At 44.1% G+C, this 20,610-nt stretch overlaps 1 protein-coding gene across 3 annotated transcripts; it reads left to right on the top strand.

Moving 5' to 3' along the window:
- The first annotated feature begins 10,097 nt into the window (after window positions 1-10,097).
- LOC100283326 (splicing factor, arginine/serine-rich 7) lies at window positions 10,098-20,087 on the top strand. Of its 3 annotated transcripts, NM_001361260.1 has the most exons (4): window positions 10,141-10,867; window positions 19,354-19,427; window positions 19,518-19,599; window positions 19,677-20,087. In NM_001361260.1, exon 1 carries the CDS (start codon window positions 10,265-10,267, stop codon window positions 10,853-10,855), a length of 591 nt encoding a protein of 196 aa, NP_001348189.1. In that variant the 5' UTR covers window positions 10,141-10,264; the 3' UTR covers window positions 10,856-10,867; window positions 19,354-19,427; window positions 19,518-19,599; window positions 19,677-20,087. The 3 variants fall into 3 exon arrangements, with proteins under 3 accessions (XP_020396134.1, NP_001348189.1, NP_001149699.2); XM_020540545.3 differs by lacking the exons at window positions 19,354-19,427; window positions 19,518-19,599; window positions 19,677-20,087 and adding exons at window positions 12,147-13,385; window positions 13,467-14,196 and having other exon boundaries at window positions 10,098-12,016; NM_001156227.2 differs by lacking the exon at window positions 19,677-20,087 and having other exon boundaries at window positions 10,167-10,867; window positions 19,354-19,542.
- The last annotated feature ends 523 nt before the right edge of the window (window positions 20,088-20,610 follow it).

The following is a 20,610-nucleotide window of genomic DNA, read 5'->3' as shown; positions in this document are numbered from 1 at the left end:
GTGCACCTTGAAAGTCGCCTAGAGGGGGTGAATATGCAAATCTGAAATTTACAAACTTTAAGCACAACTACAAGTCGGGGTTAGCGTTAGAAATAAAACCGAGTCCGAAAGAGAGGGCGAAAACAAATCAACCAAGGAAAATAGAGCGGATGACACAGTGATTTGTTTTACCGAGGTTTGGTTCTTGCAAACCTACTCCCCGTTGAGGTGGTCACAAAGACCGGGTCTCTTTCAACCCTTTCCATCTCTCAAACGGTCACCTAGACCGAGTGAGCTTTCTCCTTAATCAAACGGGTCACTTAGACCCCTACAAGGACCACCACAACTTGGTGTCTCTTGCTTTGATTACAAGTTGCTTGAGAACAAGAATAGAGGAAGAAGAAAGCAATCCAAGAAGAAGAGCTCAAAGAACACGAGCAAAACTCTCTCTCTCTCTCTAGTCACTATTTGTTTGGAGTGGACTTGGGACTTGGAGAGGCTTTGATTCTATTGAATTTGTGTCTTGTATTGATTGCACTAGCTCTTGTATTGAATGTGTAGTCTGGAAAACTTGGATCCCTTGAGTTGTGGTGGTTGGGGGTATTTATAGCCCAACCACCAAAACAGCCGTTGGGGAGGGCTGCTGTGCGCCACCGGACACTGTCCGGTGCGCCAGCCACGTCACCCAACTGTTAGGGTTCTGACGGTTTCGACTATTGGAGCTCTGACAGCTTGGGTCACCGGACAGTTCGGTGCCACAATAGACAGTTACTGTTCACTGTTCGGTGTGCCTTCTAGTGCTGCTCTGACTCTGCGCGCACTGTTCACTTTGTCAGCCAACCGTTGGAGTCGACCGTTGCGCTGGCGACCGTTGCTCCGCTTGGCACACCGGACAGTCCGGTGCCACACCGGATAGTCCGGTGAATTATAACGGAGTGGCTCCGCAGAAACCCGAAGGTGAAGAGTTTGAGTCGATCGCCCCTGGTGCACCGGACACTGTTCGGTGGCACACCGGATAGTCCGGTGCGCCAAACCATGGTTCTCTTCGGTTTCTTTTGCTCCTTTGTTTTGAACCCCAACTTGTATCTTTTTATTGGTTTGTGTTGAACCTTTAGCACCTGTAGAACATATAATCTAGAGCAAACTAGTTAGTCCAAATATTTGTGTTGGGCAATTCAACCACCAAAATCATTTAGGAAAAGGTTTGACCCTATTTCCCTTTCAATCTCCCCCTTTTTGGTGATTGATGCCAACACAAACCAAAGCAAATATAAAAGTGCAGAATTGAACTAGTTTGCATAATGTAAGTGCAAAGGTTGCTTGTAATTAAACCGATTTTATACTTTTAATAGATATGCATGGATTGCTTTCTTTATTTTAACATTTTGGACCATATTTGCACCACTTGTTTTGTTTTTGCAAATTATTTTGGAAAATCTTTTCAAAGTCTTTTTACAAATAGTCAAAGGTATATGAATAGAATGTAAGAAGCATTTTCAAGATTTGAAATTTTCTCCCCCCTGTTTCAAATGATTTTCCTTTGACTTAAACAAAACTCCCCCTCAATGAAATTCTCCTCTTAGTGTTCAAGAGGGTTTTAGATATCAATTTTGAAATTATATCAAAAGTAAGATACTAATTGAAAAACTTCTTTAATACCAATTGAAAGACTACTTTTAAAAACTTTTTGAAATTGGTGGTTGAAATTGGTGGTGGTGCGGTCTTTTTGCTTTGGGCTAATACTTTCTCCCCCTTTGGCATGAATCGCCAAAAACGGATACTTAGTGAGTGAAATATGAGCCCTTTTACCTTCTCTCCAATAGTACAAATGAATAAGAGTGAAGATTATACCAAAGTGAGAGTGGAGTAATGGCGAAGGGTAAATGATACCGGTAGAGTGGGGTGGAAGCCTTGTCTTCGCCGAAGACTCCATTTCCCTTTCAATCTATGACTTATCATGAAAATACTCTTGAAAACATATGAGTCATAGCAAATGAAAGAGATATGCTCAAAGGTATATAAATGAGCTATGTGTGCAAAGGATCAATCAAAGTTCCGAGAATCAAGAATGTTTAACTCATGCCTAAGTTTGGTAAAGGTTTTCTCATCTAGTGGTTTGGTAAAGATATCGGCTAATTGTTCTTTGGTGCTAACATAGGCTATCTTGATATCCCTCCTTTGTTGGTGATCCCTCAAAAAGTGATATCGAATGACTATGTTCTTAGTGCGGCTGTGTTCAACGGGATTATCCGCCATGCGGATTGCACTCTCATTGTCACATAGGAGAGGGACTTTGCTCAATCTGTAGCCATAGTCCCTAAGGGTTTGCCTCATCCAAAGCAATTGCGCGCAACAATGGCCTACGACAATATACTCGGCTTCGGCGGTAGAAAGAGCTACTGAGATTTGTTTCTTTGAAGCCCAAGACACCAGAGATCTTCCCAAGAACTGACAAGTCCCTGATGTACTCTTCCTATCAATTTTACACCTTGCCCAATCAACGTCTGAATAACATATTAAATAAAAGGTGGATCCCTTGGGGTACCAAAGACCAAATTTAGGTGTATGAAATAAATATCTCATGATTCTTTTCATGGCCCTAAGGTGAACTTCCTTAGGATCGGCTTGGAACCTTGCACACATGCATACAGAAAGCATAATGTCCGGTCGAGATGCACATAAATAGAGTAAAGATCCTATCATCGACCGGTATACCTTTTGATCTATGGATTTACCTCCCGTGTTGAGGTCGAGATGCCCATTGGTCCCCATGGGTGTCTTGATGGGTTTGGCATCCTTCATTCCAAACTTGGTAAGTATGTCTTGAATGTACTTTGTTTGGCTGATGAAGGTGCCCTCTTGGAGTTGCTTGACTTGAAATCCTAGAAAATACTTCAACTCCCCCATCATCGACATCTCGAATTTTTGAATCATGATCCTACTAAACTCTTCACAAGTAGATTTGTTAGTAGACCCAAATATGATATCATCAACATAAATTTGGCATACAAACAATTCATTTGCAATGGTTTTAGTAAAGAGTGTAGGATCGACTTTTCCGACGTTGAAGCCATTAGTGATAATAAAATCTCTTAGACATTCATACCATGCTCTTGGGGCTTGCTTGAGCCCATAAAGCGCCTTAGAGAGTTTATAAACGTGATTAGGGTACTCACTATCTTCAAAGCCGGGAGGTTGCTCAACATAGACTTCTTCCTTGATTGGTCCATTGAGGAAGACACTTTTCACGTCCATTTGATAGAGCTTAAAGCCATGGTAAGTAGCATAGGCAAGTAATATACGAATTGACTCAAGCCTAGCTACGAGTGCATAGGTTTCACCGAAATCCAAAACTTCAACTTGTGAATATCCCATGGCTACAAGTCGGGCTTTGTTCTTTGTCACCACACCATGCTCATCTTGCTTGTTACGGAATACCCACTTGGTTCCTACAACATTTTGATTAGGACGTGGAACTAAATGTCATACATCATTCCTTGTGAAGTTGTTGAGTACCTCTTGCATTGCCAACACCCAATCCGAGTCTTTTAGTGCATAATGCGTCTTTAGTCGTTGAGTCTTTTACTACAACAACATTTTAGTTGTTGAGTCTTTTACCTCATTCCTTAATGCGTCTTCCACCCTGTATGGCTCAATAGAGGAAACAAAAGAGTAATGTTCACAAAAATGAGCGACTCGAGATCGAGTTGTTACCCCCTTATGAATATCGCCGAGGATGGAGTTCACGGGGTGATCTCTTTGAATCGCTTGGTGGACTCTTGGGTGTGGCGGTCTTTGACCCTGATCATCTTCCTTGTCTTGATCAACTTCATATCCCCCTTGATCATTGTCCTCTTGAGGTGGCTCATCTTCTTGATCTTCATTAATATCATCTTGAGCCTGATCCTCATCTTGAGTTGGTGGAGATGCTTGCATGGAAGATGATGGTTGATCTTGTGCTTGTGGAGGTTCTTCGGATTCCTTAGGACACACATCTCCAATGGACATGTTCCTTAGTGCCACGCATGGAGCCTCTTCATCATCTAGTTCATCAAGATCAACTTGCTCTACTTGAGAGCCATTAGTCTCATCAAACACAATGTCACAAGAAACCTCAACTAACCAGTGGATTTGTTGAAGACTCTATATGCCCTTGTGTTTGAATCATATCCTAGTAAAAAGCCTTCTACAGCCTTGGGAGCAAATTTAGATTTTCTACCTCTTTTAACAAGAATAAAACATTTGCTACCAAAGACTCTAAAATATGAAACATTGGGCTTTTTATCGGTTAGGAGTTCATATGATGTCCTCTTGAGGATTCAGTGAAGGTAGAGCGGGTTGATGGAGTAGCAGGCGATGTCGATCGCCTCAGCCCAAAACCGGTCCAGAGTTTTGTATTCATCAAGCATGGTCCTTGCCATGTCAAATAGAGTTCTATTCTTCCTCTCCACTACACCATTTTGTTGAGGAGTGTAGGGAGAAGATAACTCATGCTTGATGCCCTCATCCTCAAGAAAGCCTTCTATTTGTGAGTTCTTGAACTTCGTCCCGTTGTCGCCTCTTATCTTCTTGATCCTTAATCTGAACTCATTTTGAGCCCGTCTTAAGAATCCCTTTAAAGTCTCTTGGGTTTGAGATTTTTCCTGCAAAAAGAACAGCAAAGTGAAGCGAGAATAGTCATCCACAATTACAAGACAATACTTACTCCCGCCGATGCTTATGTAAGCTATCAGGCCGAATAGGTCCATGTGGAGTAGCTCAAGCGGCCTGTCGGTCATCATGTTGTGCTTGTGTGGATGATGGGTACCAACTTGCTTCCCTGCTTGGCATGCGCTACAAACCCTATCTTTCTCAAAATGAACATTTGTTAGTTCTAAAATGTGCTCTCCCTTTAGAAGCTTGTGAAGATTCTTCATCCCAACATGGGCTAGTCGGCGATGCCAGAGTCAACCCATATTAGTCTTAGCAATTAAGCAAGTGTCGAGTTCAGCTCTATTGAAATCAACTAAGTATAGCTGACCCTCTAACACTCCCTTAAATGCTACTGAATCATCATTTCTTCTAAACCTATATCAGTAAATAGACAATTGTAGCCCATATTGCATAATTGAGAAACTGAAAGCAAGTTATAATCTAAAGAATCTACAAGAAAAACATTGGAAGTAGAATGGTCAGGTGATATAGCAATTTTACCAAGTTGTTTGACCAAACCTTGATTTCCATCCTTGAATGTGATAGCTCTTTGGGGATCTTCGTTTTTCTCGTAGGAGGAGAACATTCTTTTCTCCCGAGTCATGTGGTTTGTGCATCCTCTATCAATGATCCAACTTGAGCCCCCGGATGCATAAACCTACAAAACAAGTTTAGACCTTGTTCTTAGGTACCCAAACGGTCTTGGGTCCTTTCACATTAGAAACAAGCACCTTGGGTACCCAAACACAAGTCTTTGACCTCTTGTGTTTGCCCCCAACATATTTGACAACTACTTTGCCTGATTTGTTAGTAAGCACATATGAAGCATCAAAAGTCTTAAATGAAACATTGGGTTTATTTGATGCAATATGAGATTTCTTTTTAGGCATTTTAATATGGGTAGAATGCCTAGAGCTAGATGTCTCATTCTTATACATAAAAAGCACGATGAGAACCAGAATGAGACTTCTTAGAATGAATTCTCCTAATTTTATGCTCAGGATAACCAGTAGGATATAAAATGTAACCCTCGTTATCCTGTGCCATGGGAGCCTTGCCCTTAACAAAATTGGACAATCTCTTGGGGCATTAAGCTTGACATTGTCTCCCTGTTGGAAGCCAATGCCATCCTTAATGCCAGGGCCTCTCCCATTATATAGCATGCTCCTAGCAAATTTAAAATTTTCATTTTTTATTTCATGCTCATTAATTTTAGCAGTCAGTTGAGCTATGTGATCATTTTATTCTTTAATTAAAGCTAGGTGATCATGAATAGCATCAACATTAATATCTCTACATCTCATGCAGATAGAAACATGATCAGTATTGGATGTAGAGGGCTTGCAAGATTTTAATTCATCTATATTAGATTTTAACATGGCATTTTCATCTCTAAGACAGAAAATAGAAGCATTGCAAACATTTAAATCTTTAGCCTTAGAAATTAATTTCTCACTTTCAATTTAAGGCTAGAAAGTGATTCATTCAATTTATCAATCTTAGCAACTAAACTAGCATTATCATTTTTAAGATTGACAAGAGAATCATCACAACCATTTAACTTCTCAATCTTAGCAAGTAATTTGGCATTCTCAGTTCTAAGGTTAGAGACAGTGTCATGGCAAATGCTAGACAAGTTTTCATTTTTCTCTACTTCCTGAGCATAAGCATTTTTAACTTTAACATGCCCTTTGTTTTTCTTAATAATGAATTCCTCTCGGCTATCCAAGAGTTCATCATTCTCATTAATGGCACCTATCACTTCATTCAATTTTTCTTTTTGTTGCATGTTTGAGTTGGCAAAAAGAGCAAGCAAATCATCTTCATCATCACTAGAGCTACCCTCATCACTAGATGTCGTATATTTAGTGAAGGCTCTAGATTTTACCTTCTTCTTTTTGCCGTCCTTTGCCATGAGGCACTTGTGGCCGACATTGGGGAAGAGGAGACCTTTGGTGACGACGATGTTGGCGGCGTCCTCGACAGAGGAGGAGTTGGTGGAGCTCATGTCAGAGTCCCACTCTCGACATACATGGGCATCACCGCCCTTCTTCTTGTAGTGTCTCTTCTTTTCCCTCCTCTTTCCCTTCTTGTCGTCGCCCCTGTCACTATCACTAGATAATGGATATTTAGCAATAAAATGACCAGACTTATCACAATTGTAGCAAACTTTCTTGGAACAGGGCTTGTAATCTTTCCCCTTCATTTGCTTAAGGATTTGGCGAAAGCTCTTGATGATGAGCGTCATCTCCTCGTTGTCGAGCTTGGAGGCGTCGATAGGGAGCCTACTTGATGTAGACTGTTCTTTCTTCTCCTCCGTTGCTTTGAATGCAACAGGTTGCACCTCAGGAGCGGAGGTGCCGCCTTGCTCGACAATTTGTTTGGAGCCTTTGATCATCAACTCAAAGCTCACAAACTTTCCTATCACTTTCTCGGGAGACATTAGCTTATATCTAGGGTCACCACGAATTAATTGAACTTGAGTGAGATTACGAAAAACAAGTGATCTAAAAATAACCTTGACCATTTCATGGTCATCCCACTTGGTGCTCTCGAGGTTGCGCACTTGGTTGACCAAGGTCTTGAGCCGGTTGTACATTGCTTGTGGCTCCTCTCCTTGGTTGAGGATGAACCGACCGAGCTCCCCCTCGATCGTCTCCCTCTTGGTGATCTTGGTCACCTCATGTCCTTTGTGTGCGGTCTTTGGCACGTCCCAAATCTCTTTGGCACTCTTCAACCCTTGCACCTTATTATACTCCTCTCGACATAGAGAGGCGAGGAGTATAGTAGTGGCTTGGGAATCAAAGTGCCGGATTTGGGCGACTTCATCCGAGTCGTAGCCTTTATCCCCCACGGATGGTACGTGCGCTCCAAACTCAACAATGTCCCAAATGCTAGTGTGGAGTGAGGTTAGATGGTGCCTCATTTTATCACTCCACATACAATAATCTTCACCGTAAAAAACCGGTGGTTTGCCTAATGGGACGGAAAGTAAATGAGTGTGTTTGGAAATACGAGGATAGCGTAGGGGATCTTACTAAACTTTTTGCGCTCTTGGCGCTTAGAAGTGACGAATGGTGCGTCGGAGCCGGAGGTGGAGGACGACGAAGAATCGATCTCGTAGTAGACCACTTTCTTCATCTTTTTCTTCTTGTCGCCATTCCAATGCGACTTGACGCGGGGAGGTGATTCCTCCCTACCTTTGGCGTCAGACTCCTTTGATGGAGCCTTCCCGCGGCTTGTGTCCGTTTCCATCTCTCTCTTGGCGGATGCTCCCGACATCACTTCGAGTGGTTAGACTCTAATGAAGTACAGGGCTTTGATACCAATTGAAAGTCGCCTAGAGGGGGAGTGAATAGGCAAATTTAAAATTTACAAACTTTAAGCACAACTACAAGACGGGGTTAGCGTTAGAAATAAATCCGAGTCCGAAAGAGAGGGCGAAAACCAATCAACCAAGGAAAATAGAGCGGATGACACAGTGATTTGTTTTTCCAAGGGAAATAGACAAGACAAGGTGTATGCTTTGATGAACGATGGGACCCACACGTACTTGACTGGACCTTTTTATTTAGTCTAGCGTATGGAGCGACGTGTTGACACGACAGCGACCTTCGGCTGCAGGGGATGGCGAGGCCGTCGGCTGTCGAGGCATGGCGGACACGACGGCCTGGCCAGACAGCACGAGTGAGCCGACATCAGCGGCCACCACCGCGAGAGAGGCTCGACAACCGCATGAGAGCACGACACGAGTATGGGCCTTGGGCAGCAGCTACTGCAGACATGACCGGACTACATTTTTCTTTATGGAGAACAAGAGAACTTGTGTGGTTTGCGTTCACGTGCAGGCAACGAATCGCAACCCGCATCGTCGACGTGGCCTATTGAGAGAGGACCCGGCGTTCAACGCCCTAAACGGAAGCACGCGTCCATGACCGTCGATGCGACACCGACACAACATCCCCATGATTTTTTGGAACCACACCGTCACTAAAACTTGTTCCGATGTTTACTCTATCCTCGTGTGACTCTTATCAAACATCTATACTATACTTAAAGCATCAGTTTCAACGGTCGTCATGCGTCATTTTTTTTACAAATAACCCCTCACAGCTATTTCAAATTAATCTGCTGCACGTCTATAAATGCCAACGCCCGACACGGGCTAGATGCAGGCGGGACACAACTATGGCACAAACACGTCATGCCGGCCTGCTAACTATGTCGGGCCAGCCCGTTAGCCCGTCGATCCATTTAATTAAATCAGTGTAACAACGCCCGACACGGGCTAGATGCATGCGGGCCACAACTATGGTACATGCACGTCATGCCGGCCTGCTAACTATGTCGGGCCAGCCCGTTAGCCCGTCGATCCATTTAATTAAATCAGCGTAACGATGTCCGACACGAGCTAGATGCACGCGGGCCACAACTATGGCACATGCACGTCATGTCGGCCTACTAACTGTGTCGGGCCAGCCCATTAGCCCGTTGATCCATTTAATTAAATCAACGTAAATTGTTAAAAAACGATGCAGGAGGTGGGTTTCGAACTCATGCCCTGATGAAAGGACGGGAGACACTGGATGAAACTGTCTAACCAGTAGAACATCACGCTAAGATGTTTTTAATATTGGATATAAATTGTATATAGGTATATACGTTTTTTTGTAAAATAAAAAAATAATCGTGTCGCGCCGGGCCAGCACTACGGGTCGAGGCTACAGCCCAAGCACGACACGACGTTCTTGGCTCTTGCAAGCATTAGGTCGTTTCTGAGACCATATTGGCGCAATGTACTACATGGTGTTTGAGGTTACTGAATTGGATGGAGCAGCAATGATTTGTCACACTAACAGCAAAATGAAAGGTTATTTGTTGGTTTTAAACGTTACTAAATTGCTACGAAGTAGCATAATTTATATGGAGCGCATCCAGTTTTTATTGATGCCTGACTTTAGCAACCACTCTATAATTTGATATATCTTTTTTTATAAGTTTGACTTCATGGGACTTATTTTAGAAACTTGATCGCACAAACTTTCCCTTATTTGGTCTCTGTATGATGGAATTATGTCATTTTATAATATATGTTCATCCAGTCAATCGTTGTGAACTCTCTTCTAATCACTCACTTCATTGATCGTGTTGTACCAAGACATATTTGCATGGAGTAAACAATAACATCAGTTAGCCATATCAAAAATATATTATACAGAGAGCGGAGATAATCAATAAGAAATCTTGAATTTTTTTGATGGATAGTTTACGTGGGTATTGTTGTAAGCCGTCGTAACGCACGGGCAACTGACTAGTTATAGAAAATATGACCGTCTGTTTTATCCCTCCTTGTATGCTATGTTATAACTCCGCGAGGATTAGGAGCAGGCCCATGCCCATTCATTTTGCCGGCCCAACACGATTACTACCGTTAGGACTGGAGCAAATAACATGGAATGGTAGTGGGGTGGTTTCGGATCGGGACTCCACAGCTTTTGGCGGCGTATTCTAGTATACACCAAAAAAGAGAAAAAGAAAAGCACCGAAAAACTAGCAAACCCTACCTCCTCTCCTCCCCCTCCTCGGCGGCGGAATGTCCGACCGCCGCCGCGACAAGGAGAAGCCCCGCGACCGCGACATCGACCGTCATCGCGACCGAGACCGCGACATCGACCGTCATCGCGACCGAGACCGCGACCGGGACCGGGACAGGGACAGAGATCGCGAGCGAGACCACCGCCGCGAGCGCGAGCGGAAGCGCTCCCGCTCCCGGTCCCCGTCGGCGGATCGGGACCGCTCCCACCGCCGCCACTCTCATTCGCACCGAGGCCGTCCTTCCCCCTCTCCCGACGCCGGCCGCCACAAGCGCCGCCGCGAGGCGTCCCCTGCCTCCGCGGACCATCACCATAAGGAGGAAAAGAAGGCTGCCGACTCTCACGCGACACCCGGCGGAGGGGACATCGCGGCCGCGGCCGCTGCGGTGGGTGACGGCGACGTGAATGCGGAGGAACTGGAGATGATGAAGATGATGGGCATTCCCGTCGGTTTCGACTCCACCAAGGGGAAGCACGTGCCCGACGCCGACGTCAGCGGGGTGCGTGCCGTCACCAAGCGCCAGCCGCGCCAGTACATGAACCGCCGCGGCGGATTCAACCGCCCTCTGCCGCCTGAGCGCAACCGCTAAGGATGGGAAAAGGTCTGAATCTCTCCCTATCTCTATGTTGATAGCTAAGAACTCAAGCTTATTTAGGTTAACATTTCATTGGATAGTTGTTGCAACTCTGTATGGGTTAACAAAGAATAAAGTGATGACCGGATATGGGTTATCATAGCAGTACAATCCATACATAAACATAGAAAATCTATCTGTTCAAATGACAACAACACAAGCAAGAAGCACTTAGCCATACTTATAGATTATGAAAAAAAATATCCACACTTGGTCAGGTTAATAGGACTCAAATTTAAAAATCCAGAAGAAGTCATTTTTATAAATCGTCATCCATACTTTCATGTTAAGTGACAATGTGACAAATCAACATTAATAATCATACAGAAGCGTTAGAGCTTACTAATACTGACCTTGATCATACAGAAGACATGTTGAGCTCAGCAAACACATAATTAGCTAGAACTGCACATACTAAGAGGCCAACAACAAAAGCATTAGAGCTTATCTCCTACAATATGTCTAATCATCAATACTTTAGATCTTCACTTCTAGCTGGTACGAATGGTTCAGCAATAGCCAATAGGCACACTGTCTTTTACATCTTTGGTCTCTAGTCTCTACTGTTTTAAATAAAAGATATTAGAAATCCTATAGAAACAACAAAGTACAATTTTGCAGTAGAGACATGCATGCTTATTAAAACGACGTTTAAACATCGTTTAAACTATAAAACGCTGGAAGAAACCGAAACGGTGAAACGTTTTACGATTCTTCGTAAAACGTCGTTTAACGACGTTTAAACGTCACGTTTTGGCGTTTAAACGTTGTACAGCGTGAAACGCCACGTTTCGAGCGTTTAACGGCGGCCCAACCCAATTTCACCAGAGCCGCGCTCAAGTCCAGGCCGTTGCTCCGCTCCTGGCCGCGACACTCCAGGTCGTCGCTCTGCTCCAGCCGCCGTTCTGCTCCAGGCCGCCGCTCCTCCCCCGTGCAGCCTCCTCCAGGCCGCCGCTCCAAGCCGCCGCCGCTCCTCCGCCGCTCCAGGCCGCCGCTCAGCCGCGCCAGGCCGCCGCTCAGCCGCCAGCAGCTCCAGGCCGCACTCCAGGCCGCTCCCGCTGTCTGCTGGCCACTACAGAGACAGCCCTGCCTCTAGCTTTGCTTTACTGGTGACTGGTGAGTAATGGCAGAGACCGTCCTCTAGCTGTTCAGCCTGATTAATCCAAATCTACCATCTTAATTTGCTGAAGGAAGAAGGATTGAGGTGAGGTGCTGTCATCTGAACATATGCATTCCATTATTGCAGAATAGATTGGAGGAGAAATGACTGATTTTAGCACGGAAGCATCTGCAGCTGGCTCTCAAATACGAAGTGATGGATATGATCCACTGAAAGATCCAAAAAGGAAACCCAAATTTGATGATCCAGGCTGGAAGTATGCCTATTATGTAGAGCCTGGCAAGCGAGAGTTGATCCAATGCGCCCTTTGCCCGAGGCAAATGAAAGGAGGAATTCTGAGGGTGAAGAAACATCTTGTGGGCGGATACAAAGATATCCTCAAGTGTCCCAATACCACAACTGCAATTGCTAGAGAGTTAAAGGCGGCTTTGGATGAAGGAAAAAAGGATAGACCAAAGGGACAATACTTTGATGAAGTTGAATCACATGAGAATGAAGATGATGATGTTGTGGAAGTAATTGGGTCATCATCAAGAGGAGGCAGCAGCACTGGAACAACCGACAAAAGAAAGGAATTATCAAGCAAGGCATCAACCGTTGGGGCAACAAAAAAGCCCATTACAAGTTTGCTCCGACGTACACCCCAAGAGGTTGTCGCGGAAAGGTATGCCAAGGGGACAACTCAGAGAACCATCAATGCTGCAATGAAGCCCAAAGAAGAAAGAGAAGCTGTTTGTATGGAGATAGCCAAGTTTTTCTATGATTGTGGCATACCCTTCAATGCTGCCAACTCAAGACAATTTGAGGTAGCTGTAGAGGCCATTGCACAGTATGGTACGGGGTTCAAACCCCCTAGTTTCCATGAGCTACGAGAACCTTTGCTCGCGAAGGCTGTCAAAGAGATATACAGTGAGAAGAAGCATGAGGATGCATGGAGTCAATATGGTTGCACCCTCATGTCAGATGGATGGACAGACAGGAGGGGTCGACATTTGATCAACTTCCTAGTTAACAGCCCTAAAGGTACATTCTTTTTAGAATCAGTGGATGCATCGAGTGAGTCTCATGATGCGTTGATGCTTGCAGAGCTACTAGATAAGAGAATTGAGCAAATTGGCAGGGATAAGGTCATACATGTTGTAACTGACAATGGTGCCAACTACAAGGCTGCAGGGCGCATTTTGGTTCAGAACACTCCTACCTTGTTTTGGACCTCTTGTGCTGCTCACTGCTTAGACCTTATGCTGGAGGACATAGGAAAACTAAAGGATTTTAAGAAGCCTATTGCACGTGCTCGTCATGTCACATCATTCATATATAGACATGGGAACATTCATATATGGACATTGGAGCAAGTTTGAATTTGTAAGTTAACTAACATGATCATATTACACTATGCAATTTGTAGTTGTTACTCCTTTATTTATTGTTGTTTGCAACTTGTAGATGCATACCAAGAAAAGGAACAGGCCAGAGCACAAAAGACTGAATGATTTAGTGTATGTTTCATACAATAGAAAGTTGGCCGCTAGGTTCCAAAAATTGCGTGAAGAAGGGAAGAACTTTGATCCTTTGGTTCTTGAAGATTTTGATTGGGACAATGAGTGGGCTGATCCATTAGCTAATTCATCTGTTGTTGGGGATGACCCTCTTTTCACATGGGAGCATGTTGATCATGCCATCGGTGCATCTACACAACTTCAAGGCCGCTACTTTCCTAGGAGAGCTCATGGTACTCAAGTGCCAATTCTTGAGGATGATGAAGATGATGTTGATGAGGGTGATGAGAATGAAGACGATGACAATTTTGTGCTTGGCGACCTTGACATGGATGATGAAGAAGAAACAAACAACAGTGGTGGCCGTGGTGATGAGCAAGACAAGGATGATGTTGGTTTAGATGATTTGGATGATGGTTATTGAGTGTTTGAGTAACTCTTGTGTGCTTGTGGTTGTGGACATGGCATTCTACTTTAGTTGCTTTTGTGCTATGTTTGTGATTGTGGACTATAAGACATCTCATTCCACTTTGTTTGCAGTTGTCGACTTGCTATTAGTTGAACTTGTGTTATTGTGGTAATGTGGTTGTGGACATGTCATTTTGCACAATATTATTATGTGAACTTATGTTGGTTGTTTGGTATTGGACTTGATATAATTGCCTGAAATTATGATATATTGAAATTTTCCTATGTTGTTTAAAACTACGTTTAAATTTTGTTTAAACCGTTCAAAAGTTAAAACTCACCCATGAGCGTTTCAACGTTTCGTCGTTTTAATAACCTTGGAGATAGGTACCATAAACCCTTGGCGCCTACAGCTGAACCGTGCTGTTTTAGTAATTGCTTTTATGTTCTCCTTTCCTGTCCACACCCTTCGCATTGAGTCAGCATCACTGAATTGAGTTCAGAACCTACAAGTTATTCCTTTTACAATGTAGCTTTATACAGAAGATGTCTCATTGTATTGTAGATATGCAGTGGAGCTCACCTATCCTTTATACGAATCAAGATCCTTCCAGCCTCTTCTTTTCCTTCTGATTCGACAACACTTCTTCCGTGGTTTCCAGTTGTGAGTGAGTTGGAAGCGTGTGTTTGTATTGATGATATAGACAGTAATGTACAAGTATATATAGGGGAGGAAGGTGAGAGGTAAAAGGAAGCCTTCTACACCTAAGGAAAGATCCTAGACTAGAATCAGATCCTCAATCAGAGTGATTGAGACTAGAATCAGATCCTCAATCAGAGGGATTGAGATCCTCCACTAATCCCCTCTATCTATATCAGAGACAACACTTCCATACAGGCCGGCCGTTGTGTTAGCGTCCGTGGAGCGAACGTTAAGACTGGTCCGAAATTCAGTGAAGACTGTTGACAGTAAGCCTTTGGTGAAGATGTCGGCCAACTGGGAAGTCGTTGGGACATGTAGCACGCGAACAACACCGAGGGCAACCTTTTCTCGGACGAAGTGAAGATCAATTTCCACATGCTTGGTACGCTGGTGCTGAACAGGATTGGAGGACATATAAACAACGTTGATGTTGTCACAATATACCAATGAGGTCTTGGGGAGAGGAACATGAAGCTCTGTCAACAACTGACGTAACCAGGATACTTCAACAACTGCTTTGGCAACATTGCGGTACTCAGCTTCGGCACTGGAGCGTGAGACCGTGTTCTAGCGCTTGGAGGACCAAGAGACGAGGTTAACTCCGAGGAAGACAACATAACCAGAAGTAGACCTCCTAGTGCCTGGACAACCAGCCCAATAAGCATCAGAGTAAACCACAAGTTCCATCTGCGAAGAGGGGCTGAGGTGAAGGCCCAACTGAAGAGTGCCTCGGACATACCGCAGGATACGCTTGAGGGCTGCCAAATGGGGTTCCCGAGGATCGTGCATGTGGAGACAGACTTGTTGAACCGCATACGCAATATCCGGACGGGTGAAAGTGAGGTACTGTAATGCGCCTGCAAGACTGCGAAATTCCGTGGGATCTGAGACAGGGTCACCATCAGCTGAGAGTTTGGGGTTGATATCAACAGGGGTTGTACAGGGTTTGCAGTCACTCATACCAGCTCGCTCAAGTATCTCAATCATATACTGGCGCTGAGAGAGAGTGATGCCAGAAGCAGACTGTTGAATATGCATGCCCAGGAAATGATGAAGAGGACCAAGATCTTTCAGTGAAAACTCCTGTTGGAGAGCAGTAATAGTGCGTCGTAGAAGGGGCATGGACGAGGCAGTTAACACAATGTCATCCTCGTGAAGAATGTAAATCATATATGCACCCTTGTGATAGACAAACAATGAAGTGTCAGACTTGGCCTCAACAAATCCAATTTGAATCAGGTGGGAAGCGAATCTGCTGTACCAGGCACGAGGAGCCTGTTTGAGCCCATAAAGTGACCGATTGAGACAACAATAATTAGGATGAGGGGAATCTTCAAAACCAGTGGGCTGAACACAATAAACAGTCTCTGACAAGGTCCCCTGAAGGAAAGCATTATTGACATCAATTTGGTGAATCGGCCAGCTGTGCGAGAGAGATAGGGAAAGAACGGTTCGAACTATAGCTGGCTTGACACTGGACTGAAAGTTTTTGAAAAATCAATACCAGGGCGTTGAGTGAAACCTCGAAGAACCCATCTTGCCTTGTAGCGCTCAAGAGAACCATCAGCTTTGAATTTATATTTGAAGACCCACTTGCCAGTCACAACATTGCAATGCGGCGGACGAGGCAGAAGGTCCCAAGTGTGGTTACCAATAAGAGCAGAATATTCTTGTTCCATGGCGGAGCGCCAATTGGGATCAGTAAGGGCTGCTCGATATGTCCTCGGAATGGGGGACAATGCAGAGGCTTCAAAAAGAGCGGGAAATCGAAGTCCACTCTTGCCACGGGTCGTCATTCTGTGGTGGTTGACCATCGGATCGACAAGAACTGCACTGGCAGGAATGGGGGGTGCAGTGGCGGTCGTCGGAGGAGGTGCTGGAGCAGTAGCAGCGGACGGGCGACGGGAGTACGCCCGTCCGCATAAACGATCAACAGGGGCCGTCGTTCCATGGACGTCAGGAACTGTAGGTGACCCAGGTGGCAGTGTTGCTGGTGACGATGCGCCTGGGAGACCAGCCATCAGGTCAGGAGACTGTAGCATCGGGGCAGATGTCGGTACCAGCCCTGACGATGGGCCGATAGGGCCAGCCAGCGTGGCAGGTGAAGCGCCGCCTCTGATGGAGCGGGTCGCACAACCGGGGAGGAAGCCACTAGTGGGGGTGGTAGCGCCATGCGAGTACCTGAAAAAGAAGACACGAGCAACAGTCCAAAAGGAGTTGTAATCGGGTTAGAGTGATCATCGAGGGTCGAAGGCCACTGCTGTGGGTGGATTGGAATCCTCGGAAAAGGGAAACGAGGTTTCATAAAAAACCACATGACGGGAGATGATTGTACGATTGGATTGGCGATCAAAGCATAGGTAGCCTTTGTGGTTGGGAGAATAGCCAAGGGAGACACAAAGGGTTGAGCGAGGAGATAATTTATGTGGAGTGGTGGCGGAAAGATTGGGGTAGCATATGCAGCCAAAAACATGAAGGTGCTCATAGGATGGGTTGTGGGCGAAGAGAGCAAAGTGTGGTGTAGAGAGTGCAAGTGTTTTGGTGGGTAATATGTTGAGGAGATAGGTTGCGGTGCCAAGAGCCGCAACCCAAAAACTGGGGGAAACACTAGATTGAATGAGGAGGGTGCGAATGATATTGTTGATGGAGCGGATAACACGTTCAACCTTACCATTTTGAGCTGAAGTGTAGGGGCAAGACATACTTCTTGATGGTGCCTGTTTGTCAAAATTTCATACTTAAATGGTTAGCTGTCTGTTGATGACTATTGAATACTTACTGCTTGTTGAAAGCTGATCTGCTCAAGTTATGGTTTTGGACTCTGAATTTTAAATGTTTAATTCACCAAATTATACTTCTAGCCTACAGATACCATCAAGAAGTTAATAGATAACATTCCTGTCAGGCCCACGGGTCAGGAGGACGGAGGAAGAGCCCACCTTGGAAGGACCTGCCCCCAAATGACCCTCGAGCTCGGGGGCCGGGCGAGGCGGAGCCAGTAGGAGGGTCAGGCGAATCGAGAGGAAGCCACTCGAGCGGGGTCAGACAAAGTGTTAGTGAACCACTCAAGTGGACTCCGTGTCTGACCGAAGGACAACTCTCGTCTGCACATGCCGCATTAACTACGCCGGGTGCTGGGCCGTGGCGTGGGAGTCGGTTCGCCTCCCACTCATGGCCTACACCTGAGCCCCACTCATGACCTATGGGCCCTAGGTTTGAACCCCACTCATGACGATGGAAGGAAGGCAGGAGCACAGGCTACGAAGGTCAGGGGTCGGCGTGGGCACATGCAGACAGATGGAGTAATGATGAAGCTCAGACTCTTGTTGTTGTCATGCTTCTCCAACACTACAACTGGGAGGCGTTTACTGAGGAAGAACCACTTCACAACGATCCCTTCTGAGAGAAGCCGCCTGTAACCGACCCCTGTCTTGGTCTATAGAAGGAGTAAGGTCGGTTGAACGAAAGGGGGGACGAAAAGAGGGGACGAAGGGGAACCGAGAGACCACGTTTCCAGTAGAGGGACTCGACGACTTAACCCAAGAGCCAACACTCGATACGTAGAAACCTTACGTGAAAGACTTGGGAGCCTCTCCCCCTCTCGTCGGCTTATAACCCCTACTACCAGCAACAAGGTGTCATAGCGCAAACCACCGAAGACCGGAAGTAGGGGCATCCTGTCCGAACCAGTATAAATCTTGCGTTCACTGAGCACACCATCCGGATCTATAACACGCATACACAAATTTACTCGTTGGTGCTAGTTCTAAACACCGACAATTCTAGAAATTGTACCTTTAGATCCTTTATTGAACTTCTCTAAGAAATTCTACGTACAATTATGAGCTGCAACAGCAAATCTCTCCTTTCTGAGGGCCTTTTCAAAGGATTCCTTAATGCTTAATGGCGTAATATATAAATAGGAAAAAAAGTGAAGGGGTTTGTGTTGAACATGGAGTTCATGTCTAACTTACCATGGATTTTTCCCGATCCAAGCTGGTGCCCCGATCTGAGCTGGTGTTATTATATTTTTGCTATAGTGGTTTATACAATTTGGGTCAAACTTAAGGGTGAGTGGACGATAAGGTGTACCTAGCTCGGTTTGGGTCACCTTTGAAACGATGTATGTATATATATTCCAATAACCTAATAATGCTATTAGCAAGAATTATTTGCTGTTATTTAATTTTGTTTTAAAACAATTATCTTCCTCCAAGCACAATTATAGGCCCATTGGGACATTGACATGCATTTTATCTTGCACTTTGACTAATAATATTATTACAAACAAGTTGTCTTAAATAATAGTTATATTATGAAAGCATTCTTCATGAGGTATCACTTTTACCACTAGTTTCTCTTAAAATATATAATTCATTGCAGCAAAAGCTTGAACATTAGAAAGTATTTTTAAATACAATTTTAATGTAACATCTATAAATTTTTCATATGGTTAAGCTAATTATTGATCAAAGATTAAAAAGTTTGAATTTCGAAATACTTGAATGCGTATATATTGGGACACTGTATCAAACTTGTATTGATCTATATATGAAATTTTTGATACTGAATTACTGATAGTAAGTTTAAAAAGTTCGGCCCAAAACCTTGACGGACTTGTATTTATGATCAGAGGAAGTATTGTCTAAATTCTTGGTAGCTACTGTTAATGATTCCTGAATAATATCAACTGATTTTTTCTTTTCTTTTTAATGTTTTACAGGATCATGCGCCAACACAAGGATGTGCTGATTTCTGGGTAGCAGTTACTCTGTTACTGGACAGTGTAGTGAGCATGTATAAACCTTGATGGCTATTTAATTTGCAAAACACTGTAGAATGATATCCCGTTCCCTTTTGTCATCGTTTATTCTGTGGGCATTCCAGGAAAACAGAATTTGGTGGATCATTTTGAAACTGTGGCTTTACAGCTTTAACATGATGTTTCTGGCTTTCTCCGTGCAATTTGGTGAGCCTCAAGCAATGCTTGTGCAGTCCTTTGTTTCTTGATCTTCACCGCTTATGTTTTTGTTTGTTTGTTCTTAGCATTTGTTTCAGGTAATCAGGCATGCACCACATGGATTCCCAAGTGAAACTGCTTTTGCTTTTAGTTGTATGCTTTGCAATGAAATTATTGGTAATGGACATGAGTGCAACATTTGTGATTATAAGTTTCGAAGATCTCACTGAGTAGCAGGACCAAAGAGACCTGTTCTTTCAATAATACGTAGAATAATTCTGTAATAATAATTTAAGTTTAGGCTACTGCATTAGATCCAGAAACCAGTACCTTGAGTGGTCGACCAGTTTATGGTTTGAGGGAATTATAGGGCAATAGTTTGAGGTTGCTAGATCACTTACTAGTTTGCTTTATGCTCCAGTGGTTGTTTCATGTAAGTTTGTTGTATGCTGATGCTGCCATCCTGACAATTTACCTTGGCTGCTGTCGTGCGCTGTTTGGACAAGACAATGCAATATCAGAACTCGGGTATGTGTTTGATGTTAAATGATTAAGGACTGGGTTGGCACATCCTTGTGATACGCTGTGGTGTGGTCTAGCCACGGTGTCAAATAACGATCAAGTCAGTGCTTTCTTAGTGGCGTGGTTAGGGGTGGTAATGAGCTTTAAATTTTACACTATAAAATTTAATGATCAAATAGAATTAGGATTAAGCTTTATTCCTATTCATTTTGAATTAAGATTAATTAGGAGTTCTAACTTATTTGTTATAAAATTAAAAGATCAAATCGAATTAGGATTGGGCTTTATTCCTATTTATTTTGAATTAAAATTAATTAGGAGTTCTAACTTATTTGTTGTAAACGTATCGTGATCCATTGCCGCCCTTTGGCATGGTACATTGGCGCTTGGGTATAGTAAAAAATACGCAAATGATCATATTATCGGTGGTGGATCTTCACATCATTGATAGTCAAAGCAATTTGCATTCAACCACATCATCGATAGTTCGAGTTAACT

This window comes from Zea mays, chromosome 7 (assembly GCF_902167145.1).
Source record: "Zea mays cultivar B73 chromosome 7, Zm-B73-REFERENCE-NAM-5.0, whole genome shotgun sequence".
Taxonomy (NCBI): Eukaryota; Viridiplantae; Streptophyta; class Magnoliopsida; order Poales; family Poaceae; genus Zea; species Zea mays.
This window is presented reverse-complemented; position numbering and strand designations above follow the sequence as displayed.